At 50.8% G+C, this 22,805-nt stretch overlaps 10 protein-coding genes across 10 annotated transcripts; 5 read left to right on the top strand and 5 right to left on the bottom strand.

Moving 5' to 3' along the window:
- The first annotated feature begins 1,325 nt into the window (after positions 1 to 1,325).
- BJY04DRAFT_8513 (velvet factor family protein) lies at positions 1,326 to 3,589 on the top strand. The gene is made up of 4 exons (XM_073721180.1): positions 1,326 to 1,909; positions 1,965 to 2,044; positions 2,100 to 2,588; positions 2,643 to 3,589. Exons 1-4 carry the CDS (start codon positions 1,673 to 1,675, stop codon positions 2,932 to 2,934), a joined length of 1,098 nt encoding a protein of 365 aa, XP_073574250.1. The 5' UTR covers positions 1,326 to 1,672; the 3' UTR covers positions 2,935 to 3,589.
- BJY04DRAFT_182487 (putative IgE binding protein) lies at positions 3,574 to 4,874 on the top strand. The gene is made up of 2 exons (XM_073710341.1): positions 3,574 to 4,312; positions 4,379 to 4,874. Exons 1-2 carry the CDS (start codon positions 4,055 to 4,057, stop codon positions 4,724 to 4,726), a joined length of 606 nt encoding a protein of 201 aa, XP_073574249.1. The 5' UTR covers positions 3,574 to 4,054; the 3' UTR covers positions 4,727 to 4,874.
- On the bottom strand, positions 4,872 to 6,543 carry BJY04DRAFT_215399 (WD40 repeat domain-containing protein; the record flags this gene model as incomplete). Its single annotated transcript, XM_073715464.1, has 3 exons — positions 4,872 to 5,115; positions 5,171 to 6,255; positions 6,319 to 6,543. 3 exons carry the CDS (start codon positions 6,541 to 6,543, stop codon positions 4,872 to 4,874), a joined length of 1,554 nt encoding a protein of 517 aa, XP_073574248.1.
- Positions 6,544 to 6,766: 223 nt separating this feature from the next.
- On the top strand, positions 6,767 to 9,778 carry BJY04DRAFT_205896 (MutS family protein MSH4; the record flags this gene model as incomplete). The annotated part of the gene is made up of 7 exons (XM_073713646.1): positions 6,767 to 7,264; positions 7,312 to 7,630; positions 7,689 to 7,729; positions 7,773 to 7,922; positions 7,970 to 8,089; positions 8,143 to 8,230; positions 8,274 to 9,778. 7 exons carry the CDS (start codon positions 6,767 to 6,769, stop codon positions 9,776 to 9,778), a joined length of 2,721 nt encoding a protein of 906 aa, XP_073574247.1.
- A 95-nt stretch (positions 9,779 to 9,873) lies between these two features.
- BJY04DRAFT_8377 (E3 ubiquitin-protein ligase HEL2) lies at positions 9,874 to 12,512 on the bottom strand. The gene is made up of 3 exons (XM_073721168.1): positions 11,925 to 12,512; positions 11,624 to 11,862; positions 9,874 to 11,574 (listed from the first exon to the last, which is right to left on the bottom strand). The coding sequence occupies exons 1-3, from the start codon at positions 12,360 to 12,362 to the stop codon at positions 9,969 to 9,971; spliced, it is 2,283 nt and encodes a 760-aa protein (XP_073574246.1). The 5' UTR covers positions 12,363 to 12,512; the 3' UTR covers positions 9,874 to 9,968.
- A 141-nt stretch (positions 12,513 to 12,653) lies between these two features.
- On the bottom strand, positions 12,654 to 14,909 carry BJY04DRAFT_182474 (SWIB/MDM2 domain protein). The gene is made up of 5 exons (XM_073710340.1): positions 14,285 to 14,909; positions 14,070 to 14,206; positions 13,548 to 13,994; positions 13,441 to 13,494; positions 12,654 to 13,386 (listed from the first exon to the last, which is right to left on the bottom strand). The coding sequence occupies exons 1-5, from the start codon at positions 14,289 to 14,291 to the stop codon at positions 13,201 to 13,203; spliced, it is 831 nt and encodes a 276-aa protein (XP_073574245.1). The 5' UTR covers positions 14,292 to 14,909; the 3' UTR covers positions 12,654 to 13,200.
- On the top strand, positions 14,864 to 17,460 carry EifCb (translation initiation factor eIF3 core subunit b). The gene is made up of 4 exons (XM_073721164.1): positions 14,864 to 15,061; positions 15,132 to 15,324; positions 15,396 to 16,926; positions 16,979 to 17,460. The coding sequence occupies exons 1-4, from the start codon at positions 14,989 to 14,991 to the stop codon at positions 17,405 to 17,407; spliced, it is 2,226 nt and encodes a 741-aa protein (XP_073574244.1). The 5' UTR covers positions 14,864 to 14,988; the 3' UTR covers positions 17,408 to 17,460.
- Positions 17,461 to 17,753: 293 nt separating this feature from the next.
- On the bottom strand, positions 17,754 to 18,789 carry BJY04DRAFT_215394 (putative extracellular SCP domain protein Pry1; the record flags this gene model as incomplete). Its single annotated transcript, XM_073715463.1, has 2 exons — positions 17,754 to 18,383; positions 18,466 to 18,789. The coding sequence occupies 2 exons, from the start codon at positions 18,787 to 18,789 to the stop codon at positions 17,754 to 17,756; spliced, it is 954 nt and encodes a 317-aa protein (XP_073574243.1).
- A 43-nt stretch (positions 18,790 to 18,832) lies between these two features.
- On the top strand, positions 18,833 to 19,134 carry BJY04DRAFT_182468 (uncharacterized protein). Its single transcript, XM_073710339.1, has one exon. The coding sequence runs from the start codon at positions 18,869 to 18,871 to the stop codon at positions 19,088 to 19,090; it is 222 nt and encodes a 73-aa protein (XP_073574242.1). The 5' UTR covers positions 18,833 to 18,868; the 3' UTR covers positions 19,091 to 19,134.
- A 114-nt stretch (positions 19,135 to 19,248) lies between these two features.
- Positions 19,249 to 22,315, bottom strand: BJY04DRAFT_8348 (exocyst complex component Sec10 family protein). The gene is made up of 2 exons (XM_073721161.1): positions 19,650 to 22,315; positions 19,249 to 19,602 (listed from the first exon to the last, which is right to left on the bottom strand). Exons 1-2 carry the CDS (start codon positions 21,902 to 21,904, stop codon positions 19,332 to 19,334), a joined length of 2,526 nt encoding a protein of 841 aa, XP_073574241.1. The 5' UTR covers positions 21,905 to 22,315; the 3' UTR covers positions 19,249 to 19,331.
- Between the last annotated feature and the right edge of the window lie 490 nt (positions 22,316 to 22,805).

The raw sequence follows: 22,805 nt of genomic DNA, 5'->3' as shown, positions 1-22,805 counted from the left end.
GGATCTCGCTTTTCTTTACCCTTGTGGCTCTAAGAGTCTCGGGCCCGGTGGCTACATTGAATGGATTTATTATGTTGCCTCAGCGTTTAGCTTGTATATAGGTACCATAGGCCCCAGGGACAAGAAAATATCGGCCGTTTGAAGCCTTGCCAGATCGACCTTAACCGCTCAAATTCCAAATTCCAAATTACAAGACTGGTATTGTGATAGCCAACACTAAGCTCAGGTCCCGGGCAGCAGAATGATAGGGAAGATAGTATTCCGTCCCCCGTACTGTCCAGCGCAGTCTGTAATCACTGTATACAGATCGGTTGGGTTATGCTTGTTTGCATCCGGAAAATTAGTAATCAAGCAGTATAGAAGCTATTCCTGATGCGGAAGGAGCTTCTGTCGCTTGCTGGGGTTCCTTCCGCGTCCTGCAGCAGCACACCTCCATCCGACATCGCGGGACCGCGACAGTGGACCGGTCTTCCGTTCTCGGTAGCAGTCTGATCCCGACAATTTGGTTCGCGAAGGTTCCTGCGCCGGATGAGCCACAAGATTACTACTCTAGAGCTTAGAGAGTAAAGGGGGAATTGCAGTTTGGGCAGGAGGGAAGTAAGGCCTTTTCTACCTTGTGGGGATATCTGTGGTTGGGCTTTGACGGTAATCCTCTAACTATAGAATTGAAGTATGAAGCAACTTTATTTAATCGGGACACCGCACTCTAAGAAGCAGCCACGAAACAAGTAACTGAAACAATGGACAGTCAAAGCAAACTCGGCACTCAGAGCGAAGGTTGCAGTCGATAGATCAAAAAGAATCTGGCAGATAAAGCCACTGTCGGAAAAGTCGAGAGGTCAAAAAGAGTAGATGAGCTCATCCCCCAGGCGCTAACTAGCCCGTGACTCGGTCGCCTGCTACTCTTCCAACGACACACCATCTCTCCGCCGTCTCTTTGTCAACACTTCCCCTCATTTTTCTCATCCCCGCGGTGCTTGTCAATTCTTCCGCAGACGCTCAATTTGCTTGCTTTTGCACTCACACGCGACTTCCTCGTGTCGCGCCGAGTTTCACCTAGTCTGGACGTTGTGAACCTTTGGCGTTGGATCCGTGGATTGAGCAAATCTCCCGCACTTGACAGCTCCCGCGGCTCACTTTGGTGGACGATCCCCGGTAGCTTCTTGAGAGCTTGTATGCTTCTATTGCATACTTTGCAATCCTGAGCTGTTCGTATGCCCTTGCTATTACCCCTATTCTTCGTGCCTAACGTGGTGCATCGAGGCTATTTCTCCGGCCCCTGTCGCAGTTAACTACATACCGTCGCTTGGGTCCTCACCCCCTCCTTCGCCACCTTATCACGTCGAAAAATTCTTTCTTCCAACTTTCGAAAACCTACATCGTAAACACATCGTCGAACACCAACCGTTCGCTTTCCCCATCCTCGCGGCTCTCCATCCGATCTCATCCGTTCGCGGTCAATTCTGCGGTTGGAATCTTGGCACTTCGAACCTCAGCCCAGGAGTAACCTTGGCCTCCCCCACGAAAGCCTCGTCGACTGATCGATCTATTGTCCCTGCGTTTTTTCCAAGCATATAGCTCTTTCTCGCCGGCCTTCTTGGCGAGAACAGTTCTCTATACGAGATCTCGCGTGTTGTCGACAAGAAGTTCGCCGCCGCGTCCGCTTGCGGCTATGTTCGCTGTTGAGGAAAGAGGACATCCAGGACATCATCCTCTACCACCACACTCTATGGATCGAATTGCTCCCCCGTCTTCCATGTACTCCGGCGCCCCAGGCTCAGTGCCCCCTAACATGGTTTCCCCGACGAATCATGCGGAACCTGTTTCGACTGTTCACGATGGACGTATCTGGTCTCTTCAAGTTGTGCAGCAACCTATTCGTGCTCGGATGTGTGGATTTGGCGACAAGGTAAACTCTTTCCCTATTCTTGAGATCTCGAGTTTTCGTAGCTGACCATTGATAGGATCGACGACCTATCACACCACCTCCGTGTATCCGTCTTGTTGTGAGGGATGCTAATACCGAGAAAGAAGTTGATATCAAGTATTTAACCAGCAGCCTCCTTCGATTACTTCGCCTCAAACTAATTTGATAACAGTGAAATGGATACCACGTTCTACGTAATCATGGCAGACTTGTGGAGTGCAGATGGATCTCAGGAAGTGAATCTTGTGAAGCACTCTGCTACATCCCCCTCGATTTCTACAGCGATGTCCGCGTCATATCCACCGCCGATGCATGTTGCAGCTCCCGATTACCCAGGGTCTTTTTCGCAAGGAGGCTACGGTCAACCTGTTGGGTACCCGGTGAACAATTATTACGGCACTCAGCCGATACAGTATCCGAACTATGGCACCCCTCAGGCACCGTACTATCCACCTCAACCTCTCTATGGATCAGGCAACATGGGACAACCCGCTCAGGTTCCCGCGCCGCAGCCGGTTGCTTCAGGCCCCGGAGGCATGTTCACGCGGAACCTTATTGGTTGTCTCAGTGCCAGTGCTTTTCGTTTATGTGACCCGGAGAACAAGATTGGCATCTGGTTCATCTTGCAGGACCTAAGTGTGCGAACGGAAGGTATCTTCCGGTAAGAAGAATGATTTGGCCGGTCCTGTGATCGATATGCTGACGCGCAAAACAGTCTTAAATTCAGCTTTGCCAATGTAGGTAGGACAGTTAGCGATCTCAACGACTCACAACGCGTTATGGAGGTGATAAACAAAGGATCTGCACCGATTCTTGCTACGGCGTTCTCAGAACCTTTCCAGGTGTTCTCTGCAAAGAAGTTCCCTGGTGTCATCGAAAGCACGGCACTCAGCAAATGCTTTGCGCTCCAGGGAATCAAGATCCCCATTCGCAAGGATGGTGTGAGGGGGCAGGGAACCCGTGGACGTCACAGCGATGAGGATGACGGCTTAGATAATGATTTCTAAGACCGCGTCTGTCTCAGTTGGTTCTTGCACAGTGACTTACCCCATGGGTTCAGACCAGTTTATGCCTTTTCACGCCTTTCTTTCTTGGGGTTCTATGGTGACTTGGGGTGTTTTGGACATGGTGTTATCGGAAAAAGGTGGGATGTATTACTACCAGGCTGGTGTCACTGATTTCTTGTCTTGCTTTCTTTCGTTATTATAGTACCGTGTACTGTCGATTTGTTCGCTGTCATCCTCACCGGGGATTGCTGTTTCGAGCCAAACAACGAAAATAGTCTATTTGTTTTTCTTTCTTTTTTTTTTTTGTTTGGATGTGATTCAACAATTGCACATGCTGCTCGTTCCAAGCTGCAGGCATTTTCGGTGCGAACTTAAGAGTCTCAAAGGTACAGGCAGCCATGAAGCGCTCGAGATTCCTTGCCACAGCGAAGCAGACAAAAGTAGATAAGAACCCCAATTCCGAGATTTAATTAGGTTTTAAGGCCGTGATCTGCAGGCAAAATAACTTCTGCAAACCCTTCGCTGCCATGCTTGGTGTAGAAATGTGGCGGTGTCTTGGAGACAAGTAACCTTGGTCAACCAACAGAGACTCAGGAGTACAATCCTTTCCGTCTTATCCGCAATCCTTTGCTGCTTTCCACGGTTCTCACCAGGGCCAACTTTGGAGTAAACCCACAAGCGAGCTGGGGGAGAGAAACAATTGTCTCAGATAAGTGAGACAAGCTCCTCCTTTGCCTCTCCACGATCGACGTCATACTTGCCTCTTTATCAACCTATCGCGGTGGCCATCAGGCGAAGGATGGGGTCCGTGGGTGGTTTCATCTGCATTGCTCTTGCTATCATGGGTATAGGATGTTGAGTAAACATAAACATCATTGTGGAGGTCAGAGGGCGAGTGCGAGAAACTGTTGCTCACTATTCTTAGGATATTTTGTCATGGACGCGATGGGTAGAGGATCATCCGGATCGGCAGGTCCAGGTTACCTATAAAATCTGCCCTACTTCCTCAGCCAGATAGCTATACTTCGCTGTCGTTAAACAATCAACTCGTCCTATCAATCAGATCTCGATTACTCGACATCCTCTTCTCAACCGCAAGCAAGAACCACCAACCGCCACAATGAAGCTCGAACTCATCTCCTCCCTCCTCCCCCTCCTCGCCGCCGCTGCCCCGGCCCCAGCATCCTCATCCACCCCTCAACCCCCCGCAGCCTTCACCGTGATCTCCAGCCGAAGCGCCTCCCCCATCCATCTCCTCCCCCTTAACGCCGCCGGCCAATCCTTTTACCTCGGCGGCTCGGCTTCAACCTACTGCCCTCTCCCCTCCAACTGCCCTAACGGCACCAGCACCGTTTTCGCAGGAAATGGCGGCTCTCTTGTACGTTCCTCGCGCCCACCACTCTCCATCTAGGCAACAAACAGACCAGAACTAACAAGACTGCAGAGCGTTACCGTCCCTGGCGGCCAACAAATTTACGTCTCTCCCGAAGGCGCCCTGAAGTTCACCCAGGCCCACAGCGCAAACATCCCCCCTGGCTCCTCGCTCAGGCCCTTCGAGTATGTCCCTCCTGCTGCCGGGTCGGTTAACGGTTTCGGCCACTACGTGTATAACGGTCAGGGCGCGAGCGGGTTTATGGCTTGCCCTGTTGAAGAGGAGGAGGGCCAGAAGTGGCAGGTGTTTGCGGCGCTGCAGAATGCCACTGTGCCCGGTGGTGATGTTAGTGAGTGTTATGGATTCTCGGCTATTGCAAGCCCGACAAACCAGACTGGCAGCGTGTGGCAGTACATCTAATTTCAGCAACGTTGAGTCCCGAATCTAGAGATTGAGGGGGAGAGAGTCGTTCTGGGGATTCATGTATATTTGTATATGAGTGCAAGCCCTGTTGAGGTATATATAGACATACTGTGAGCCTGATAAATTGACGTTGCATTTGTACCTAATGCCTCCATATCCGAACTGCTTTATCTTTTCCTCCGCTACCGACTTTCTGCCCGTCCGGACTCCAGTCCACGGCAAATACCTCGTCCTTGTGACCAGGAAGATCCATCGAGAGCTTCCCTGTTCTGACGTTCCACACCTTCAGCGTCGTATCCTTTGACGAGGAAACTAATAACCGTGAGTCGGCTGAGAAACAACACTGGTATACAGCGCCAACGTGGCCGCGGAGAGTTGTGATGAACCTAAATGAATCTTAGCGCGGTTCATAGTTTAATCATTAGTCTAGTTAAGACTCACTTTCCGTCCCGGCCGTTCCACAACTTGACGTGGTTGTCGAACCCGGCGGAGGCAATGTAGGCCATATCCGGTGAGAATGTGACGTGGTTGACCTCCTTCTGGTGCCCGAGCAGCCGTGCTACTGGCTTACTAGAGCTTTCCGGATCCCAGAGGTACATAGTGAAATCGTCACTAGCGGAAACCAGCTTCTCAACGATTTTGTTGTTGATGGTCGCTGCTTGCTCGAAGCGCTTTTTCGCTGCCGCGACCTTCTCTGAGTCAGAATCTGGGACTTTGCCTGTGTGTTCGTGATATGCGGTTCGGAGAGCAAAGTCGGTGGAGAGGGCAAGGTGGTTCACGCGGTGTGCGTGGGCGGATAATGTTTGGATAAGAGTACCAGTCTGGGAGTTCCAGACCTTGACCGTCCTGTCATGCGAGGATGTGTAAATCTTGCCAGTTCCGCCCCATCGGACACAGGTTACTGAGCCTTTGTGCCCTGAGAGGACGATGTCTGCTCGCTTTGTGATCACATCCCAGACACGAACAGTGGAGTCCTTCGACGCGGAGGCCAAGCGGGGGTGCCCCGTCTGCTGTAGGTGGTATGGCTCCCATGCTAGACTGGTGATCCATTTCGCATGTCCTTTCAATGGGGCGCCTAGAATCTGTCCCTTTATCGCATCCCACACCCGCACAGTGTTGTCCATACTTCCCGTCGCGATCATGGTTCCATTAGGTGAGTAGCAAACAGCCAGAACCCAGCTCGTATGTCCTTTCAGTGTGTGCAACGGTGTTCCAGTATCGCAGTCCCATATACGCGCTGTCGAGTCTCCGCTACCGGTGACCATTGTGGAGGAGTTGATGGGGGAGAATGAGGTTGCAAGAATGGCCTCGCCGTGTCCGGCGATAGAGGCAGAGCATCGCGAAACGGCCTTGACTCGGAAAACAGCTTGGGGTGTGAAGTAGAGGTGGACAGTGTCTTCGGTTGTTTTCAGTCCGGGCTTGAGTAGGGAGTGGTATAAATCCGCGAGAATATCGATCGTCTGGTTGTCCTTGTCCTTATTGTCATTCTGAAAAGTAAATCGGTATGGCACTCGCTCGTCGTCGTCCTAAATAGTCACCAGATTAGATTTCCGTATATCAGGGTCCGGCAGCCTGGAGCGCATACTTACATTGCCTTGTAATGTGTTCAACAGAGTCTCAAGGTTCTTCACCGTTGCATCGGCCACTGGAACGGAGACGGCGGGACCTGTTGCTGAGCCGGTCGCTTGGTCGAAGAACTGCACTCGGACGCTCCCCAGGTCTTCCGGAATGCTCTGAATTTCCTGCTGAAGACGCGCCTTTTCGGCAATCTCCGTCTTTTGGCGTTTACTCGGAGGAGGAAGGAGAGTTGCCATTTTGTGTCTGCTGAAGAAAATATGAAATCTTCGCGATAAAAAAAGTTGCTCCGCCGATGGCTTATCGGGGAGTTTGCGCTAACCCGTTTTGGAACAATCCATGTATACTCCGTAGAAGCCCAGACTGGAGGCATCCCTCGCCAATTTTCCTTCTCATCCATGATGATTGAGGGATTGTTCTATCGTTTTGTCAAGCCAGTGCTCTTTATGGAAATATTCAAATATGTCGACAATCTTCTCTAGAGCTTCATCTGCTGCACTCCATAACCCATTTGGCCCTCCGTCACACCAAAGCAGTACGCTCAACAGAACAGGTCGGCCAACTACAACTGCAACAAGCGTTGCATCGCAGGACATCATTTGTGCCATCAGTGAGTCTCGGGGAGTATCTTCTACAGTTGGTCTAGCATTTGTCAATCTGTCAACTGCGGAGGCCGTCCTATGCCAAATATGCGACAGTCAGACCTATGCCAAAACCGTAACCAAGATCAGCGTGTTTGAGCCCACCGAGATTCTTTTCATGGTCTCTGCGAAAGAGTCTAAGTTGTCTCATATCATCCAAGCCAATATCTCCGACGCCACGTTTACCTGGCTTGACCGGCGATACTGGGCAGAAAAAGCCGGGCATGAGTATGTGGAACGATTAGGCTTTACTGAAGACGTGGACTCCATCAAGGTTATTCTGGGAGGGAACTACTTTGCGGCGTGCTCCTTCGCTGCGGTGTGTCAAGCATTGAAATAAGATCAATGGCACGCTAACAGATATAGGTAATCAAATTCATTGAGCTTGAACTGAACAGGATCTTTGCCTCCCATTCGCTTCGCATCCGCTTTGAGCCTTCGCAAGGGTCCATGTCGATTGATCTTTCAACGATAATCTCCCTGGAGTTGATCCAGAACCTCCACGATATCAAGTCAAAAGAAAGTCTCTTCGGTCTATTGAACGAAACTCTAACCCCAATGGGGTCACGGCTATTGAGGGCGAATATCCTGCAACCATCTACGGAGGAGCCGAAACTGACTGGTCGGTATGAGGCTGTTGAGGACTTGTCGACAAAGGAAGAGATGTTCTTCTCTGTACGACAAGGTTTGCTTGGAGCCTCTGGCCGGTAATTCTAAGAGCGCGTTACTGAAGCAATCTGTAGCTTTGGAGGGGTTTGTGGATGCAGACAAGGTTTTAACTTCGGTGAGTCGGCCAATGTGCCTTACTTCTCCTGCTAACAGCTAAGCTTATCCTTGTCCCCACGAAGCGGACGTTCCAATATGTGGAGCAGTCTGTCAATCATGTTATAATGCTTAAAGCATACGTCTCTGCCATTGGTTCCGTGTACAAAGCGCTCGCAACAGCTCAAAGTAGCCTTCTGCTCACTATCAGAAATGTATACGTCTTCACCTGCACTTGGACTGGCGTATGCTTACCATTCAGACTTGTGCCCCGGCAGGATATTGTAGCATTGAACATCTGATCGAAACAACACTCAATGAGCATGTCGCATACCAGACGAAGCCAATCGACCTTCGGAATCAGCGTATATACTGTGTCAAGGTACGCTAATCCCATAAATATGGATATCACTGCTGATACTTGCTCTCGATTAGGCTGGGGTCAACAGCCTGCTTGATGTCGCAAGACAGACATACAAGGAAGCGAACCTAGATGCTACAGAGCTGGTAGCAAATCTATCAGGTAGTACTCCCGATACTTTTTTTTCAGGTTTAACTTCCTTCAGAGTCCCATAACTTACGGCTTGACCTGAAGTATGACCCTGCACGGCAGTACTACATCAGCCTCTCCGCAACAGAACACAATCCCCTTCCAGACGTGTTAATCAATGTCTACCGCAAGAAGAACCGTATCGAGTGTCAGACCCTTGACCTCGTTAAGCTCAACCAGAAGATAACTGACGCGCACAACGAAGTAATCAGCCTTAGCGACAAAACGATCCAAGAGCTCATCCAAAACGTCTGCGCGGAGATCTCTGTCCTCTTCAAGGTAAGCGAAGCAATCTCAATGCTCGACATGCTCGCTGCCTTCGCCCAACTAGCCACCACGAACGAATACATCCGCCCAGAGCTCACCGATGTTCTAGCCATCAAGTCTGGACGACACCCTATCCGCGAAAAAATACACGCAAAGAAATACATCCCCAACGATGCCTACGCCACCAGACGGACTCGCTTCCAGATAATTACAGGCTGTAACATGAGCGGAAAGTCAACCTACATCCGGTCATTGGCACTCATGACCATCATGGCCCAAATCGGCTCCTTTATCCCTGCAGAGTACGCTTCCTTCCCTATAACCCACCAGCTCTTCGCCCGCGTCTCTACAGCCGATGACATGGAAGCAAACGTCTCAACTTTCGCCGCCGAGATGCGCGAGATGGCATATATTCTGCATAACATCGAGCCGCGAAGCATGGTCATCATCGACGAACTCGGCCGCGGCACGAGCACAACAGACGGCCTTGCCATTGCCCTTGCTATCGCAGAAGCCCTCGTTCATAGTAACGCCCTCGTCTGGTTCGTCACTCACTTCCGCGATCTAGCGATTATAATGGCCGAGCGCAGCGGCGTAGTGTCCCTGCACCTCGCTGCCGAAATTTCCCCTGACGCCTCAAAGATGACAATGTTCTACAAAATCACCGAGGGACCTAACGAGACCAAATTCTATGGTCTCACACTCGCAAAGCTTGTCGATTTGCCACCCGGCGTGCTAGATACCGCACACGAAGTCTCCGAGGAACTCACTCGGCTCTCGCTCTCTCGACACAGCCAAACGAAGGCTCTAGCAATAGCTCGCAAACGGAAGCTCATTTTGTCATTGCGGGAGCAACTTCTTCAAGCCCGAGACGGGAACATGGAGGGTGCAACGTTGAGGCGGTGGTTAAAGAGGTTGCAGGATGAGTTTACGTTGCAGATGGCTGCTGCCGATGAGGATATCGCTGGGTTTGAGGGTCGTGCTGATGATCACGTCAAAGACCTGGCTAGTCATGTTCAACCTGCTGAGGTCATGGATGGCCTTGTTGAAGTGAACGAGCAGTGTGATGATGAGCAGCTCCTTCAAGCTTCAGAATCAGAGCTCTCGGAGCCTTCTAGGACGTGTTTGTCGACTTCGGATTGGCCAATGACAGAAGTTACTTCAAGAGAGGCTGTTGAGGGTCAAAGTAGATTGTTTCAAAGTCTAGAGAAGGATGATACATGTATGGATGTGGAAGAGGAAGTGGATGGTTGAAACTGAAGCTGCTCTGGTACACAAGAGAACAACATTAATCAAGTATGTTCATGTTTATCTCACATACTTTTCTCCTTCTATCAGTGATATCAACACGCTTTATCTACTCAAAACATCTCGCTTGTGACGGACATAGAAGGGATAGATCCTTTAAGTGGCAACATAATTATCATAAAATATCATAGGACAATCACCCGAAGTGAAAGAGTGTTTGCTTGCCCTTCTTACCCTTGCCCTTCTTCCCAGCACCGGAAGAAAGGTCTGGGAAGTCATCTGCTGAAGAGCCAATGCCCGGGTCAGCTGCAGGGGCCCAAGCGTTACTTGGTTGTGGCCGACGATCGTCCCAGCGAACGGTGCCGCGGGTAAGACCAGCCATGAGGACATTAGGCTTAGGAGCAGCGGGGAGAGAAGGGAAGGCACTCGTGTCTCGGGTATTGACACTACCGGAGGATGTAGACTGGGTATTTGTGCGAGATACTGGGTTTGCGTATGATCGGGACTGAACAGGTGCTGCGACTGGTGCACCACCCCATGCAGCTGCAGCGGCGGCAGCACGAGGTGTAGGGCGTGCTGAGGACAAGGGAGGGAACGGATTGCTCGACGCAGATGAGCTGCTCCTGCCGGCAGCGGCGCGGGAGGACTGGGCTGTTGATGACTTGAGGCGTAGTACGCGCCTGGCACCGGTACCGCTTGTATTCACAGTACCGGGAGACATACCTGGTATGCTACCTCCAGGCCCCGGAAGAGCAGGATAATCCTCATTTATTGCACGCCAGTCATTCCAGGCTTTAAGCAGTGCATTCTTTTTACCAACGTCTTCGTAGATCTCCGCAAGCTGTTTGATGAGCTTGCCAAGTTCTGAGCTGGATGTGTCAAAGAGGGTGAAGAAAGCGTCGATGAGTTCGGTTGCGGTAATTTGAGCAGTGCGATAATGAGAGACTCTGGTGCGGAACTCGTTTAGTTTACTTTGGTCGTTTCCAAGAAGATTGGAAGCCCGCTCAATGACGGTGGTGTGCCTCAAGCGACGGGCTTGCTCCTCAGGAGTAGTTGATGTGATGTTGAGATTCTCCAATTCGTTTACCGGGGTCGCAGGTGTTGGTGGTGTTCGACTTGGAGTTGGCCCTAATGAACGTGCCGGTGCACGCACTGGTTGTGTTTCATCACGAGATAATGCACCGCCGAAGCTTCGTGTCGAAACAGATTGTGCGCTTTGAATGGCCATCTGGCGTTGATAGGCAATCTCATCTCTCCTCATTGGTTGAACAGTTGACAAAGGAGCCGTTTCTGCATTTGGGTCCCGCCCGCGGCCAGCACCACGGCGTTGTTGTCGTTGAGGCTGATATGGTGTTCTGAAGTCAAAAGCCGACATGTCCACGCGAGCGTCGCGCCCGGAAAGTCCGTTGGGATGATTTTCTAACTGGTGGGCTTTCAGATCCATTTGTGATTCGAAAACGACAAACTTCTTCTCTAAGCACTCTTTGTCTAAGCAGAGAAAATGATCCTTCTGGAAATGGCTTTCAAGAGCACTGTAATCGACATAGTACTGGTGTTGGCGGGTTGTTGACAGTCGATCGCAAATGTGGCACCGCTCGTGACGGTCGCGGCAGTGCGCATATAGCTCATCATCCCCATAGAATCTTTGGCGACAGAATCCACACTCGGGGTGGCCTTTAAAACCGCTCTGGTCCAGCGCTCCAGGCACGTCATCGCCGTGTCGTTCGTGCTTGCGTAGCTCGGCATGGGTGAAGAGCTCGTGCTCATGGGTGAACACTTTCTTGTTTCGGGTACACAGGTCACTATATCATAGAGTCAGCTATGGCTCGTCAAACAGGAGTTGATACATACCACATGACTCTACCATGTTTATTCTTGACGTGACGGTGTAGATCCGGCCACCCCAGGCAAGCTACGTCGCAGTCTCGTTCGGGGCAGTTGTAACGTAATAGCAGAACCGTATCCTCGAAAATCTCATCCTTCTCGTACTTGATGCCGAGGTTTTCATCCTTTTGTGTATAGTCGCTCTCCTGGAAGTCTTCATAGCGTTTCGAGGGGTCATCTGTGAAGATAACATAGCTAGCTTCACTCTGAATAAAATGACACGTTAGCTACAAGGTCCTATATAAACATGGAAGGCGTGGAAGCTTACTCGACAGTGTGCGCAAGCTTTGTTCTTGTAGAGTGCTCGCAATCTCAGGGCGCAAATATGGCAGGTGCGATGGTTGCATGGTGATACCGAGTTGTGCTCAACCTTCGAAGCACAAATGAAGCAAATCTCGCTATCATCGGCGTCATCCTCTATCTCTTCGAGTGCCTTGCCCTTCTCCGTGCTCACAGCAGCTTCCGATGGTTTCGGTCCAGGTGCATTGCCTCCATCAGTCTCCGGCTTACTGAGACTTCCGCCGCGGCCACCTCGACCCCCACCACCTCGGCGCGGACCGCCTCCTCTCGCCCTCGGTGCTCTCACGGAGCCATCTATGTTATCCGAGTGTTCGTACTGACGAGCACCACCGCGGCCGCGTCGACGACCGCCGCCGCGGTTCTGGCCTTGGGGAGCGGGGGTTTGGGTCGGTTGTGACTCGGACATTGGGCGGGCGTTATTGCGGGGAAAGCCGGATAGAGCGCTGCGGATAGAGTAATCCAGAGAAGAAGCTCTGGAGCATGAGGAGAGCCGAACGCTCTCTTGGGTTGTGCTACTGCCAGGGGAGTGAATTGAGTCTGGAGCAGTGGGGAAATTAAACGGCGGGCGGCGGGCAGAAAAAAGTTGGCTTGTCAAGGGTGCTGATGAACTCATCGCAACGTGCTTAGTTGATGGCCACAAATAATGTCTAGAAACTGCTATGCAATTCAACGTGTGTCTTTTCTATTACGCACTACTCTGGATTCTTCTATTTCACACAATTTGAAACTGATTGAATGCCTGGTGGTTCAACGGCTGATGGCTCATGATTACTCAGATCAACTCCATGACTCCTCCAAGCTTTAGCGCGGAAGATTGGGGCGGGCTGTGGCCATGACCGCTTTCATCTACCTCCTCGTGTTGGCATCTTGAACTTGAAGAGTCATAAATTTTGCTATATGGAAATAACTACTGCATGGCAGGTAGCCCCAAGATTAGCATGTATCTAGATGGTGATTCAATCACGCCAGTTGCAAGTCAACACCAACTCCCGCTGTAGAGAATCGTAGGTAAAAAGCAAGCAAAGTAAATCAGTTCGCCCAGGAAGGCCAAATGCTGTGCGTAGATGCCTCGAGTAACGCAATATCCAGTGCAAAAAGAAAGGTAGAGAATAAATAGCGCCTGGTTACCAAATGCGGTGCAATGAGTGAAATCAGAGATTCGTAAAAGATCGCGATCAGAAAGCGATCGCTTGTTTCCTTTGTGGTGCGGTAGGCAGTAGCATCCTTTCTGGACGACAGGGTGGCTACTCGTCGGGGCTGTAAAGATTCTGGCTGAGGATTTTCGTCATCGTAAACATGTGTATACGGTCTTGCTTGAACACAGCACGCATAGCGTCATCACAGCGAATTTGACGTCTGTCAGCCGGGTCCTGAAGGTCATGCTCGTGGATATACTCCCAGAGCTTCTTGACAGTTTGCGGTCGTGAAAGCTGTCGGCGATATTAGCCAGAGTATAATGAGCGCGAGGGTATGTGGTTTCGTACAGACACTTCACCACCCAGCAGCGCCGAAAGAGCCGGTGAAAGGTTGAGGGGTTTCTGGAACACTGTCAGCTTCGAGCGTGTTTAGATAGCCAAGTCTCCTAACGTACGTGAAATCCTCCCGAACGATTCACCTTCTTCCCCGTGTCTGAGCCAGACCCGATATCGGAATCGTCCTCCGCTTTGACCCTCTTCGCCGTTTTCGCAGAAGCTTTTTTCTTCTTCACCGGTGCAGATTTGCGCGTACCAGCGCCCCTTGTCGTACGGGCTCGGAGATTCTCTTCGGCCTGTAGCTTTGCAGCGTAAACCGCATCCGCATCAATATCATGACTTGGCTTGTGTTTCTTGGGTGGGGGGGTTTTGCTCGAGCGATCATCGGAGTCAACGCTATCGGCCTGGCGCTTTTGTGCGGTAGATGACTGAGACGGAGAAGAAGGTTCCGCAGGGGTTGCAGAGTCGGGACGTTGTTCATCGCCATTTGCTGTCGCGGGCGCGCCTATGCCCTTCTTCTCGGCGAAGATGTCGAACCTTTCCATAATGAGCTGCTTGACAGCAGCCTAGGAGTACAATAAAGTTAGCATGGTGCTGGCAGTAAGAAACATTCAGAGAGAGTGTGCAACAAGAGCGCAGACCTTCTGCGGGGTAAGGTCATAGCCAACTTCCTCTTGGAGTCCCTTGCGAATGCGCTTTTCTGATATGGTATTCAAGTCGCTTTTAGATAATATGGAGTCGATGATAGGAATGAACTCATCGCGAGTACCTGGAGAGACTGCGCAGAGCAGAATTGAAATGATGTCAGTTGATAGGCAGTTGAGCCGCGGCTAGGCATGGGGAGACCGGAACATACGCGACATCCTGTGCAGAGCTTGACTAGATGCTTTGCTAACGGGTGTAAATAGAAATGGAGATGCAATTGAACCAATTGCAGTCGGCTGCAAGCTTCAGCAGTGCTTCTATGCTGGCAGCGACGCGGTGGTTGCTTTGAGGGCACAGTTGACAAGGGTGCTGGGAGGGTATGGTCCGAATCTAGGTGTAGCGCTGGCGCTTAGGACCGGCGGGGCGTGTGAACTGGTATAGATGACGAAGGACAGTATAGGAATAGAAGAGAAAACAAAGAATAGCAAAGAAAGCTGGTCCACAACAGCCAGCAGCTTCACTGAAAGAGTGAGGTAACTGGGGGCGGGAGAAGGATAATAAGCGGCTATTGTTGATGTTCCCCAGGCGGATGCACGCAGTAAAGCAAAGTGACTCCAGGTCAAGTAACTAGACTATAGCACCAGCGGCAACTTTCCTTTCCTTGTCGGCGGAAAACCCCGTGGTACCGCTTAGTAAGGCGGTAGAGTCAATGCCTGAGGAAGAAACAAAGAAGGTAGGCTGACTCAAGACTGACTCAGCCGCACACAGTGGGTTGTGATTTGTGCTTTTTGCCCTAAAATCAGCCAAAACGGGGTCCGCCAGCAGATTTCCATCCCTCCAGAACCAGCAGCTTTTTCCATCTTGAGATCCATCGCGGCCCTTTCGACTCCCTATCGCCGTCTGCGTCCCGCAATCATGGCTCCAAGCTTTGATACCTTGTCCGAGCAGGACCTCCACGAAGAGGAGGAAGAGGAGATTGACGTCTCCGGTGCGTGCCTGACAGAACTTTCGACCTCCGAAACCCCTCCCTCGCTAACATGCGTCGTTATCTTTTCTAGACCTCAAGGAGCAGTTCGAAGTGAAACTTGAAGAGGGCTTGGACACATTTATCGTCATCGATGGTCTTCCTGTCGTGCCGGAAGAAAACAGACAAAAACTTATTAAATTCTTGTTGAGGAAACTCAACACGGTCGGCCACACCTCCGAAGATGCCGTCTTTATGCCTCTTAGCGACAAGGGCGTGACTGAAGGGTATGTACGAGGATGAACACGCGATGAGTGAAGGCGGATTATGGGCATGGAAAGGTTAACACACGTCATAGTTTTGCCTTCGTCGAATATGAAACCCCCGAACAAGCCGTCGCCGCCGTTAAGCAGCTACACCAAACCCCCCTTGATAAGAAACACACCCTCCAGGTCAACAAGTTAATGGATATTGAACGTTATGGCCGGGAAGGACGCATCGACGAGGAATACAAGCCCCCGACTATCGAACCATTCACAGAGAAGGATCACCTCCGCTCATGGATCGGAGACGCCAACGCCCGTGATCAGTTTGCTCTTTACCGTGGCGACAAGGTCGGAGTTTTCTGGAACAACAAGAGCAACCCCCCGGAGAACGTGGTGGATCGCGCTCACTGGACACAACTTTTCGTTCGCTGGTCTCCCAAGGGTACATATCTCGCTTCGGTCCACCCGCAAGGTGTGCAACTATGGGGCGGTCCGGCTTTCGCCAAACAAAAGCAGTTTCCCCACCCATTCGTTTCTATGATCGAATTTTCGCCTGCTGAGAACTACCTTGCCACCTGGTCTGCTCGACCCATCCAGGTTGAGGAGGGTAATCCAGTTTTGAGCTACGAGGAGGATGGAAAGAACATCATCATTTGGGATATTGTCACGGGCAAGCCTCTACGGTCATTCATCTCGCATGACCTGGCGGCGGGCCCTGAGGCCGACGGCCAGCCCAAGAAGAAGGCCCTATGGCCAGCTTTCAAGTTCTCTGCGGACGAGAAGTACGTCGCGAGAATGCAGCAGGGCCAGTCGATTTCCATCTACGAGCTCCCGCGAATGAACTTACTCGGAAAGACATCCGTTAAGATTGAAGGTGTGATGGACTTCGAGTGGTCACCCGCGACAGTAGCCCGAGACGGTGTCAAGCAGTACGAGCAGCTACTCTGCTTCTGGACTCCCGAAATCGGCAGCAACCCTGCCCGTGTCGCCTTGATGAGTGTTCCCTCCAAGGAGATCGTCCGAACCCGTAATCTTTTTAACGTTTCCGACGTGAAGCTACACTGGCAGTCCCAGGGTAACTTTGTCTGTGTCAAGGTGGATCGTCACTCCAAGTCCAAGAAGTCTATGGCCACCAACCTCGAAATTTTCCGGATTCGCGAGAAGGGTGTTCCTGTTGAGGTCGTGGATAGTCTTAAGGATACCGTTATCAACTTTGCTTGGGAGCCTAACGGAGGACGTTTCGTTCTTATCACAACCCCCGGTGAAGCACAAGCCGGGTCTGGTACTGGTCCCAAGACAGCTGTGTCCTTCTTTGCTCCGGAGAAGAAGGGTGTGCAAGCCGGCAACTTCAAGCTTGTCCGCACCATTGAGAAAAAGAACAGCAACGGTCTCTACTGGTCTCCTAAGGGCCGTTTCGTCGTTGTTGCAACCGTCCACTCCCAGAACAGCTACGACCTTGACTTCTGGGATATGGACTTTGAGGGCGAGAAGAACGAGAGCGAGAAGGACTTGGCAGCCAACCTGCAATTAATGAAGACAGTTGATCACTACGGTGTCACAGATGTTGACTGGGATCCAACTGGTCGTTACGTTGTCAGCAGTGCTAGCGTGTGGACACATTCGGTACGTTGTCATGCTCTTTACCTCGCGTTACGCTTACTAATACTGGGCCCAGATGGAAAACGGCTTCAACCTTCATACATTCTCCGGAGAAACACTTGCGGAAAACCCCACAGACAAATTCAAGCAGTTCCTTTGGCGCCCGCGTCCACCAACTCTTCTGAGCAAGGAGGAGCAGAAACAAGTACGGAAGAATCTCCGCGAATACTCCAAGGAGTTCGACGAGGAAGACAAGTACGCCGTCGACATTGCCAACACTGCTGTCGTCGAGAAGCGCAAGCGTGTTCTCAACGAGTGGGTTGCCTGGCTCCGCCGGGAGAAGGAGATGCTTGTCGAGGAGAAGGATGCTTATGGTCTCCCCGAGAACGCGGACGATGCCAAAGCCGCCAAGGATGCCCCGGCCGTTACGGACGACCAAGGCGACACAGTGGTCGAAGAAATCGTGGAAGAAATCGTGGAGGAAAGCGAGGAGATTATTGGTTGAATTACCCCTTTCTCTTTTCGTATCTAATTCTATTCCATCTTTCATTTTTTTTCCCATGACATCTACCTTGTCTGTTGATATCCAACCTCAACTCCCAACCGCTTCCCTATTTCTTCTGCTGCCGCCGACTTCTCCTTTCTTGTGTGCCTCTTTCTGCTGTTCGTTTGGCGTGGTTCCAGCTTAGGGGGGTTGTCTGGAACTGTTCAAAAGTGAATAGATCTGTATTGCATCGCTCTCCGGTGTGGGAGTATATGCGTGATGTTGGTAGCATGAGTGATGACAGATCATGATCAACTGGCAATTGCGTAAATCAAAGCTTCAAGTATCATACATCCATTTTCAATATCTATATCGAACTTATTATACACACCGTTGCAACCCACCATATTATGCCCTCCATGCCGAAATCTATTGACCTTTCACTCCCTTGGCCATTGAATATCCAGGCCCAATGCTCAGGGATTTCATCGTCATCAACTTCGTGCCCCGTTTCTGCCTCATCTCCGCTGGCATTTTCGTGGTCGTCACCCTCATGCATATCCCCATTCTCATCGCCGCCTCCATCCTCGTCGTCCTCGCCATCTTCATCCTCATGTTCATCATCGTCACCCAAACCATACTCCTCCTCCTCCGCCTCCAAGACATTCTCCCGAAACCACCGGTTCTTATCATCCTCCCCACCCACCATATTCCCCCCAGGCACATACTCACAAACAACATACCACCCCTGCGCCCTTTTCTCTTCCTCGTCCTCACCATCCCCATCATCCGGATCCCAATCCGTAACCCCACAGTCCACCGCTGCACAGCCAACCTGCCTCGTGCCCTTCCAAACAAGCTGCGTAAAGTGCCCCGTAGCCTTCGTGAACCCCGTCGGCTTGTCAAAGTCGTACATGTGAACTTCGTCGCCCCAAGCGCGCACCGCGGCGGTGGCGTTGGCGTAGCCGTATGCGAGGTTTTCGCCGTATGGACCGTGCTGTTACCAGGTTCAGATTAGTCTACCTACATCAAATCCGGATGGTGTTGGTGGGTGAGAGGAAAAGAAAACTTAGACGTACAGAATGTTTCCAAGCACAAGTCTCCGCCCATTCTTTTGCGTAGGTTGCGAGTGTGTTGTTCCAGGTTAGTTCTGAGGCTTTGTGGGCGGTGCGGTAGATGTTTGATGTATCAAGGATGGAGGATTTGAAGACATTGGAGGAGGTGTAGGAGGTATCTTGGGGGACGTCAGGGAATTTTGTTTCGGCGGCTGTTGTTGTTGCGGTTGCGGTTGCGGTTGCTGTGATTGTCACTACTACTGTTTTCTCGGAGGCGCATGCTGGCCGTGATAGGAGGAGAGTTGAGAGGAGCAGTGCTATATGGGTTGTTCCTGGTATTCGACGCATTTCTACAATGTAAGTAGCGTAGGCAAAGTTGTTGAGCAACGTAAACGGCCAAACAGCTCTGGCTAGGCAGGTGTGATTTATGTATATTCAAAGAAGAAGAAGAAGAAGAACTAGTGGCTTGAGCTCTTGCAGGAGCAGTTTCAGTTGCTTTGTGGGCTTGAAACAGAGCATTGGTGATATAGTGTGCCATCTGGTCTTGCAAGGTTTGGTAGAATACAGCCATGTTTGGGACGGCCTGGGGGCGATCGTGTGCTTGACTCAAATAGACGCCGCTATAAATAATGCTGAAGAAAAACAATAGCTGCAAGCAATATTAGCCTAAGGAAAGTTGAAACCAGAGGTATTTAAAACATGGCTTGTTTGATTCTGAAATGTGTGGTTGAGAGCTGTTGTTTACTCGTCGCAGTAAGCGCCAGCTGACGTCAGGCTTCGAGCTTCGCTAGGTGGAAAATAGCTTTAGGAGGGTTCATACTTATTTATTCTTTTCCTTTTCCGTGGTATTATATAGCTAGGTAGTATATACATTCGCGATGTGGAGGCATCTACATGACATTGCACCCGATTCCGTACATCGCTCGCTCGACATCTCGCTTGATTTGGAACCAGTCCGCTCGTCTTTCTGCGAACTCGTACACTTCCTCCACGCGCCAGATGCCAGAAAATCGGCTTGCATCGGCGATTAGCGTAGCTAGTTCTTTTGCGTCCTTCGGGTCAATGAGGTAGATTTGTGATAGCTCTCGAAAGGCTTTGAAATAAACGAGTAGCTCGTTGTTCTTGAGTCTTTGGATGAATTTGAAATAATGATTCATATCACTAGTCAATATTAGCAAAAGAAGGAGTGAAGGGAATTTTGACTGTACCTGATCAGCTTCAAGGATCCTTCGGTGCTGACCCGCTGGCGCTTCAGATGTTTACAAAGTGCAGTAAAGAGGCGTAATCCAACCTCCTGATTAAAGACGTCAAGAGTGCTCTTGTCCGTACTCCCAACAAGCATTTGAGTGTGTGATGAGACGACATCAACCACGGCCGCCGCAGCTTCAGTGACGCTCACGTCCATGGTGATTCGGTGAGGATCTGTGGAGACCTCTGGGTTGAAATCAGTCGCGTGCTGCCTTGTTGCGAGAATGTAGTCCACTTCCTCCATAAGGACATCGATTCCCTTGTTCAACCCAGCCGCGACACGTTCATCGAGGTTCGCCTCGAATTTTTTTTTCTCCTTGACGGCCGGATCTAGGAAGTCATTCCGATCAGTTAGGTTGGACCCAATAAGCTCTTGCTCGTAGAAGACATCGATCATTTGGAGAATGAGGTCTCCCACATTGACGAGCTCCAAGAAAGTTACTAAGGGCTCGACGCCAGATTGATCACGGTCACCCTGCTCGTGAGGGCGGTAGTTTGATAAATGGTCTACGGCTTTATTAAACCCTTGAATAAGGTGACCATGACCAAGGATGCGCAGCAGAGCAACGAATATGGCTTCGCATTGCTGTTTGACTGCAGCACCGGTTTCCCCCCCTATAATCGCAAATTGTGCCGCACGTTCCAAGCTTGATTTGGCGGCATGGACCAGCCCTAGAGCAACTTCGATACTGAATAAGGAGCGGATACCCTCCATTTTCGACTTCATGATTGCCGCTTTCGCCGCAAGTTCCGTGGTAGGCGCTTCCACTACCGGAGGCGTTCCGGGCGAGGAAATGGTGGAGAACCGGTTGTTTTTTGGTGCGGAAGCGGCGTCGCCGCTCAGCGAGTCGCGGTTCGCTTTCTGTTCATTGGACTTGCCGGACGAGAAGCCTGGGAGAATATTTACAGGCGCCATAATCACTTTCTTGAAGGAGGATAGAAAGTCTCGTTTATCAGCTTGCCTATTGACATTCGACAGAAGAAATGATTCCGTCGATGCAGCCTGTTCAGACAGTTGTCTATCCCACTCTCCCACAGCTGCTTCCGAGCCTTTTCTGAAAAAGTCCAACTCTTCTGCCAAGTACAGATCCATATGTGGCTCATATACTTGGGCGATTGCTAGGTGCAGGAGCCCATCGAAGGTGTCGAGTGAGTTTTGCACGGGTAGTAGGTTATCGCACATATTCATGCACTGCGCAAAGGTTCCTGAAACAGCGGTAAGGTAGGACTCCATATTTGAACGATGCAACTCGTCGAATATCACCGTCAAGAAGGGAGAGACAACATCTCGGCCCACTTTTTCAATGAATGGTGCAGCCACCTGTAACGCTGGTGGAAAGGCACGATTGATGATTGACACCTCTTCATTGAAAGCCACACTGAGTCGTGTAAAAAACACCTGCGTGTGTTCGAGTTTCACTCTTTTGGTTGCAGCATCAATACACTCGCTCACTTTACCAAGCTCTGTCTTGCTCGTGATCATATGATTTTGATGGATGAAGAGCTCGAGAGCAGAGCCTCCTCCATTCAATGTATAAAGAACATAGGCATGTTTCTTCATGCGCCCATCGATATCATCAGTCTCATAACCGTGTCTGAATTCCTTTAATGCAGCCGTTGCGAACAAGGACACTGCAGTTCGTAGATATTCATGTCGATCCTCCCATCCCGCGGTTGTGTCGCATTTAGCGAAGGATTGCAGCTGAGAAAGTATCTGCGCCTGTTGTCTCGGGTCTGGGTACTTCTTGTATAGCACATTATCAGGAGAGGGGCCAAGCGTGGTAATGTCATCGTAAAATGGCGCCAGAGCTGCGTGGATCTTTCCATATTCCTGTCGCGCCTCTCCTCTTATTGACTTGGCCTGTTGCAGGACCCTCAGAACTGGATCAGCTTCCAGCTCCCCAATACTGTCCGTCGTGGAGGTGGATAGGTTTATCTGGTCGAACCCATCTGAGACCGCCGTCACTTCTATCGTTGGCTGAATTGATCCCTGCTTTGCATTGCCCGCCTCTTCCAGCTCGACACTTTCTCGATTGGCAATTGTCCCGAACTTCTCCTCCGTCAGTTTGCGAGCTTCTGCTTCATCCCAGCAGCCTATCCTTTTGAGTCTTTGTACCCATCGCGAGTCATCGTACGCCATCTCGCGCAAGAGCTTCGACGCTCGGGCCGCTCGGATCAGGTCGACGGGCGGGAGGTGATCGAGAATCGAAGACATCAACTCTGGTCCAAGTCAGTATGACCCAATCTGCATCTCCCTCCTATTACTTGCCTGCGGGAAGGGAGGCCCTGGAGACGTCCTCCATGGAGGCCAACTTGAGCGACGCCAGTACATCGCGGCGAGGCTTGCCGCCTGTGCCCGGCCCATTCCTCGCTTTCGACATTTTGTTTTTGCAGAGCCTGCATCTGGAGAAAGGCAGAAGGTATCGTAGATGGGTTGTCCGGGCGCGTCAGGGTTCAGGGTCCGAGCTAGCCACGATCTTCGTAAATAATGCGGCCGACTGGAAGGACTGGCAAATCAGTGACGACGCGATAAATCAACGCAGGAATATAAGTCATGGGGTCATTTCAACATCCTTCAGATAGTTCGGAGACCAGGTCCTGGGACCTTGATTGAAATACGTATGCCGCAATGATAAGCTTGAGTGTAGCTGGGGAAAACCACGGCTAGATCGGCGGGGCATTTTCCCCTTCCGATTCTATCAGTGCCGACTTTGCTCTACTCTGTACTGGGAGTTGGAGAGTGATCAACTAGGCATTGCACAGGACGACCATATCTCTGAGCTCCTTAAAACCTGGGATAAAGAAGATTATTAGATGCTACGATTGATTCAGTCCCCTCTTCGGTCCGGATTTTGTAGTGTTCATACTTTGATGTAGAGATATATATACGGATGAGGTATACCATATACAATTAATTATGTTATTAACCTCGAATAAATGAATGGGATATATATAACATGCCTAGGGACATGTTTCGCAGACAGGCTATCCCCGTTTCCCTGGGTTCTAAAAACATCATGAAAGCAGAAGCAAGGCAAGGCAAGGCTAATCGTTAGAACAGTTTGAGTACTTTCATCGAGATGATCCTGATCTTCGGAACTTCGAGACATCCCAGA

Source organism: Aspergillus karnatakaensis (genome assembly GCF_047715665.1).
Source record: "Aspergillus karnatakaensis strain CBS 102800 unplaced genomic scaffold BJY04scaffold_10, whole genome shotgun sequence".
Classification (NCBI taxonomy): Eukaryota; Fungi; Ascomycota; class Eurotiomycetes; order Eurotiales; family Aspergillaceae; genus Aspergillus; species Aspergillus karnatakaensis.
Note: the sequence above shows the minus strand (reverse complement) of the source record. Positions and strands in the feature narration are given on the sequence as shown.

What these genes read in the sequence shown, in the direction of transcription:
- BJY04DRAFT_8348 (XM_073721161.1), bottom strand. Translation starts at nt 21,904, where the DNA reads ATGTCTTCGATTCTCGATCACCTCCCGCCCGTCGACCTGATCCGAGCG. An exon ending in GGATCCTTGAAGCTGATCAG is followed by an intron (nt 19,603 to 19,649) that starts GTACAGTCAAAA and finishes AATATTGACTAG; the next exon opens with TGATATGAATCATTATTTCA.
- BJY04DRAFT_182468 (XM_073710339.1), top strand. Translation starts at nt 18,869, where the DNA reads ATGTATATTCAAAGAAGAAGAAGAAGAAGAACTAGTGGCTTGAGCTCT.
- BJY04DRAFT_182487 (XM_073710341.1), top strand. Translation starts at nt 4,055, where the DNA reads ATGAAGCTCGAACTCATCTCCTCCCTCCTCCCCCTCCTCGCCGCCGCT. An exon ending in CAGGAAATGGCGGCTCTCTT is followed by an intron (nt 4,313 to 4,378) that starts GTACGTTCCTCG and finishes ACAAGACTGCAG; the next exon opens with AGCGTTACCGTCCCTGGCGG.
- BJY04DRAFT_182474 (XM_073710340.1), bottom strand. An exon ending in ATCGTTCGGGAGGATTTCAC is followed by an intron (nt 13,495 to 13,547) that starts GTACGTTAGGAG and finishes ACAGTGTTCCAG; the next exon opens with AAACCCCTCAACCTTTCACC. An exon ending in TGCTGGGTGGTGAAGTGTCT is followed by an intron (nt 13,387 to 13,440) that starts GTACGAAACCAC and finishes TATCGCCGACAG; the next exon opens with CTTTCACGACCGCAAACTGT.
- BJY04DRAFT_8513 (XM_073721180.1), top strand. Translation starts at nt 1,673, where the DNA reads ATGTTCGCTGTTGAGGAAAGAGGACATCCAGGACATCATCCTCTACCA. An exon ending in TGTGTGGATTTGGCGACAAG is followed by an intron (nt 1,910 to 1,964) that starts GTAAACTCTTTC and finishes GACCATTGATAG; the next exon opens with GATCGACGACCTATCACACC. An exon ending in GAGAAAGAAGTTGATATCAA is followed by an intron (nt 2,045 to 2,099) that starts GTATTTAACCAG and finishes ATTTGATAACAG; the next exon opens with TGAAATGGATACCACGTTCT.
- EifCb (XM_073721164.1), top strand. Translation starts at nt 14,989, where the DNA reads ATGGCTCCAAGCTTTGATACCTTGTCCGAGCAGGACCTCCACGAAGAG. An exon ending in GACAAGGGCGTGACTGAAGG is followed by an intron (nt 15,325 to 15,395) that starts GTATGTACGAGG and finishes CACACGTCATAG; the next exon opens with TTTTGCCTTCGTCGAATATG. An exon ending in CTAGCGTGTGGACACATTCG is followed by an intron (nt 16,927 to 16,978) that starts GTACGTTGTCAT and finishes TACTGGGCCCAG; the next exon opens with ATGGAAAACGGCTTCAACCT.
- BJY04DRAFT_8377 (XM_073721168.1), bottom strand. Translation starts at nt 12,362, where the DNA reads ATGTCCGAGTCACAACCGACCCAAACCCCCGCTCCCCAAGGCCAGAAC. An exon ending in AAGCTTGCGCACACTGTCGA is followed by an intron (nt 11,863 to 11,924) that starts GTAAGCTTCCAC and finishes CATTTTATTCAG; the next exon opens with AGTGAAGCTAGCTATGTTAT. An exon ending in AAACATGGTAGAGTCATGTG is followed by an intron (nt 11,575 to 11,623) that starts GTATGTATCAAC and finishes TCTATGATATAG; the next exon opens with TGACCTGTGTACCCGAAACA.